This window comes from Numenius arquata, chromosome 16 (assembly GCF_964106895.1).
Source record: "Numenius arquata chromosome 16, bNumArq3.hap1.1, whole genome shotgun sequence".
NCBI lineage: Eukaryota > Metazoa > Chordata > Aves > Charadriiformes > Scolopacidae > Numenius > Numenius arquata.
The window spans coordinates 3,682,332-3,686,135 of NC_133591.1; the positions used below are offsets into that span (position 1 = coordinate 3,682,332).

Here is a 3,804-nt window from a genome sequence, read left to right on the forward strand (position 1 = left end):
AAAATAAAAAACAAACAGACAATTCAGATAAATAATCCATTAAATACAGCTTTGAAACGTCAAGCTGAATGTCATCGGCCTCGCTGGGCTCAGCCATTAAAAAATAATAATAAAGAGGAGATTTTTACATTAAAAATATATGGGTGGGCACAATTGGAAGAGGAGCCTGTAAAGCTGCAGGAATCCCTCCTGCCTGACCCAGGCAGGGGACTGATGGGTGTTGCAGTGAACACAAGGTCTGGTTGACCTCGTGGTGGTGGCCTGTCCCTGGAGGTCCCTCTTTTACCCCATGGGTGACACCAGGGTGGAAATGGCAGACAGGTGGCATTTTTGGGGGGTTTCTCCCCAGTGGTAGAGCGAGTCCCAGGAGCTTTGGGGCTCTCTGGCCTGGGATGGGATGTAGATGGGGGTCTGGGCTCCCCGACCTTTCTGCAGCTTTGCCTTTGGAAAGGTGACGACATGAAAACCGCTGGTCCATAAAGCCAGGGGCCAGGACGGCTCATTACCCAGGAACATTAACAGTCAGCGCTCTAAGAGCCAGTTCTGCTGATACTGTTACTTCCACCGGATCATCAACTTTAATTCATCCTTTCGACGATCAAGGTTTTGCTGGGGCAAGGCCTCCTTCCAGCTCAAACTAATTCACGAGCTCTGCGCTAAAACCTTATTTATTCTGGCTGCTTAGCATCTCCCGGAGCTCGGCAAAGGGGGAGGCGATGGGGCTGTGATTTAAACCCCCAGCCGGGGACTCTGCAGCGATGGGAGCAGCAGCAATCGCAGGAAGGAACAGGAGGAAAAGCCCAGGGAGAAACAATAGGTTACAGCACAAACACCACGGGGATTTCAAAGCAGGGCTTGGGGAGGGGGGGGGGTATGATGCTCAGGGAGACCTTTGAGCTGAAGCTCCCTGAAAACATGAGGGTCCAGCCTGCATAGGCAGGGCCACGTCCTTCCCACAAGGACAAGGTTGGGTGCAATGCCCCATGCTGGGGTTTGTACAGATCTTGCCCCTCTTGCTATAGCTCGCTTGGGCATTGCTAAATGCCTTTGGTGGCTCTTGGCTTTAAACTCCCCGTGACTGTTCAGAGGGGAGTGGCTGAACCCATTTAACGCCGGGCTCTAAATGGACGGTGGAGACCGGCTTCTGATTATGGCAAACGACGCTGTTAGTTATCACAATTAACGTTTTAAAACATGCAGGGCACCAATTTAATCAGAGAAATAGCCGTATGAGAGTCCAGACACCTCACGCATATTTATGGTTTTAATTATTTATAGTAACGTTGCCGTGGACTTGATTGCAGGGTTCCTTGAATTTACCTACGGATGCTGCCTTGTGTCGGATGCTTGTACCGAGTGTATGGTACAGGATTTCTTACTGGCTTGTCCCAGAAGCTGCTGGGATCACTACAGGACCCCAGCTTTTCCAGCTGAGTGGCGGGAAGGTCCCCAGACCAGCACAGCCCCCCGAGGCATGGGACAACACCAGCCTGCTGGGGAGGCTGCACAGGGTTAAATCACGGCGGCTGAGTCTCTGTTTCCTCCCTTCACCCCACATCCGAGGGTGAACCGCCTTTGTTTGATCTTGGCTTTAATATTACAGCTCGGTCCCTAGATCTGAGCAGAGGGAGCTGCCTTTGTGCCCTGGGACGCTGAACAACCGCCTCTCCCCCACCATCCCACCGGGTGTCCGGCCGCACCGAGAGCACGGCACCGCGTCGGAGAGGAGAGGCGAGAGGGTGTAACGCCGGTTTCACCAGGCCTGGCATCAGTGGGGCACGTGGTCCTCTGCATGATGGGTTTTCAGTCCAATTTTCTGGGTGCTTGGGGGGAAAAAAAAGGAAGAGCCATAATATTTTGCAGATTGGAAGGTCTCAAAGCTGTTAATGAGCTGTTAATAAGCATCATCCTACTTTTTCCCCTGGAAGTAGGCGGGTAATAGAGGTTCTTTGCAGGATGAGGCTACAGCCACATCCTGGTGGAGACAAGGGACTGAATCACGTCCTGTGGCTCAGGGAGCTGATGTCTCTTGGTTGGGGGCTGGAAACCCAGTGAGGAGCTGGTGACCCAGTGAGGAGCTGGTGACCTCCAGGTACAGCGGCATCCCCCATACCTGTGAGCTTCATGCCCTCTCTCCACGGCCCCTTTGGCCCATGCACATTGGGGGACTGATGTCCCTCCCCCAGGCTGTGCTTGCTGTAATTAACACCATGTGTTTGCTCAGCAGAAACACGCAGAGAAACACCACCAGCTGGAGAGCCCGGCACTGACCAGGTTGTAGTTTGTTTACAGATAATGGCGCTTTCCAATTTGTCCAACTACTTGGATGATGTCGATAACTACAGTGACTACCCAGATTATGCCTATGAGGAGACCAGCAGTGTGTGGACAGACCCATCCCATGACCCGAAGGACGTTGCGAGGATCCTCTCTGTCGTCATCTACAGTGTGTCCTGTGTGTTGGGCATCTTGGGGAATGGCCTCGTCATCGCAATCATAACTCTGAAGATGAAGAAGTCGGTCAATGCCATTTGGTTCCTCAACCTGGCTGTCGCCGACTTCCTCTTCAACATCTTTCTGCCCATAAACATTGCTTACACGGCCATGAGGTACAACTGGATATTTGGGACAGTCATGTGCAAGTTGAACTCCTTCCTCCTCATCCTCAACATGTACACCAGTGTCCTTCTGCTCACCACCATCAGCTTTGATCGCTACGTGTCAGTGGTTTTTCCTGTCTGGTCTCAAAACCATCGGTCAACCAATCTGGCGTATTTAGTTTGCTTGATTATCTGGACCATCGGCATCATTATGAGCTGCCCATCTCTTGTCTTCCGAGACACGGCACAAACCCGCAACTCTGTGATTTGTTTTAGCAACTTTTCCCTCTCTAGGAATAAGTCTTACCAAGCCCTGGCACTAATGAGGCACCGAACAGTGAATATCACCAGGTTCCTTGCTGGGTACATCCTTCCTATAACCATCATCACTTTCTGCTATGTTGCAATTGTCTTCAACTTGCGTCGAAACCGCCTTGCCAAGTCCAAAAAGCCCTTCAAGATCATCGTCAGCATTATAGTCACCTTTTTCCTTTGCTGGAGTCCCTACCACCTTCTGAACCTCCTGGAAACAATACCCGACATGATTCCACGCTCTGTGTTTGAGATCAGCATCCCCATAACCACGGCACTCGCTGCCTCCAACAGCTGCATGAACCCCGTCCTCTACGTCTTCATGGGCCAGGACTTTAAGAAGTTTAAGGTCACTATCCTTTCCAGACTGGTGAATGCCCTCAGTGAGGAGACGGGCCACTCCAGCATTGTTCACAGGAGCTTCTCCAAGATGTCTTCAATGACTGAGAAGGAGACGACAGTCCTCTAAACTCAAGCTGGATGCCTGCAGGAGGGCCATAGTCCTGTGGTGTTGCCCGTGCCCACCACTATGATGGTGGCCACCCTTGCAGTGGCCCCTGGTGGGGGATGAGCATGGTCCAACCCTATCCTATAGTGTATTCTTTGACTGCTCTTGCTGCCTGGGGGCTGGCAGGCGTTGCAGACCACCACTCTGTGCCCATGAAGAAGATACAACCACCCTTAATTTGTCTTTGCAATTTCAAAGATGGTTGCACCAAACTATTTAAGAAAACGTTTCAGGGCGTTCTTGTCTAATCTAGGCATTGCCTGGCCTGGCCAAGGGCATTCCAGCTGTTTCCAGAGACATCGTTATGGAGAGACTGGACAGAGGACGTGTCTGGGAAGGCACCTCCACTGCCTGAGATGGGTGGCTGGATGGGCACCCATCATG

The 3,804-nt window shown here is 51.7% G+C and overlaps 1 protein-coding gene across 1 annotated transcript; it reads left to right on the forward strand.

Annotated features, from left to right (window-relative positions):
• Positions 1-1,627: 1,627 nt before the first annotated feature.
• Positions 1,628-3,381, forward strand: CMKLR1 (chemerin chemokine-like receptor 1). Its single transcript, XM_074159736.1, has 2 exons — positions 1,628-1,846; positions 2,282-3,381. The coding sequence occupies exon 2, from the start codon at positions 2,296-2,298 to the stop codon at positions 3,379-3,381; it is 1,086 nt and encodes a 361-aa protein (XP_074015837.1). The 5' UTR covers positions 1,628-1,846; positions 2,282-2,295.
• Positions 3,382-3,804: the final 423 nt, after the last annotated feature.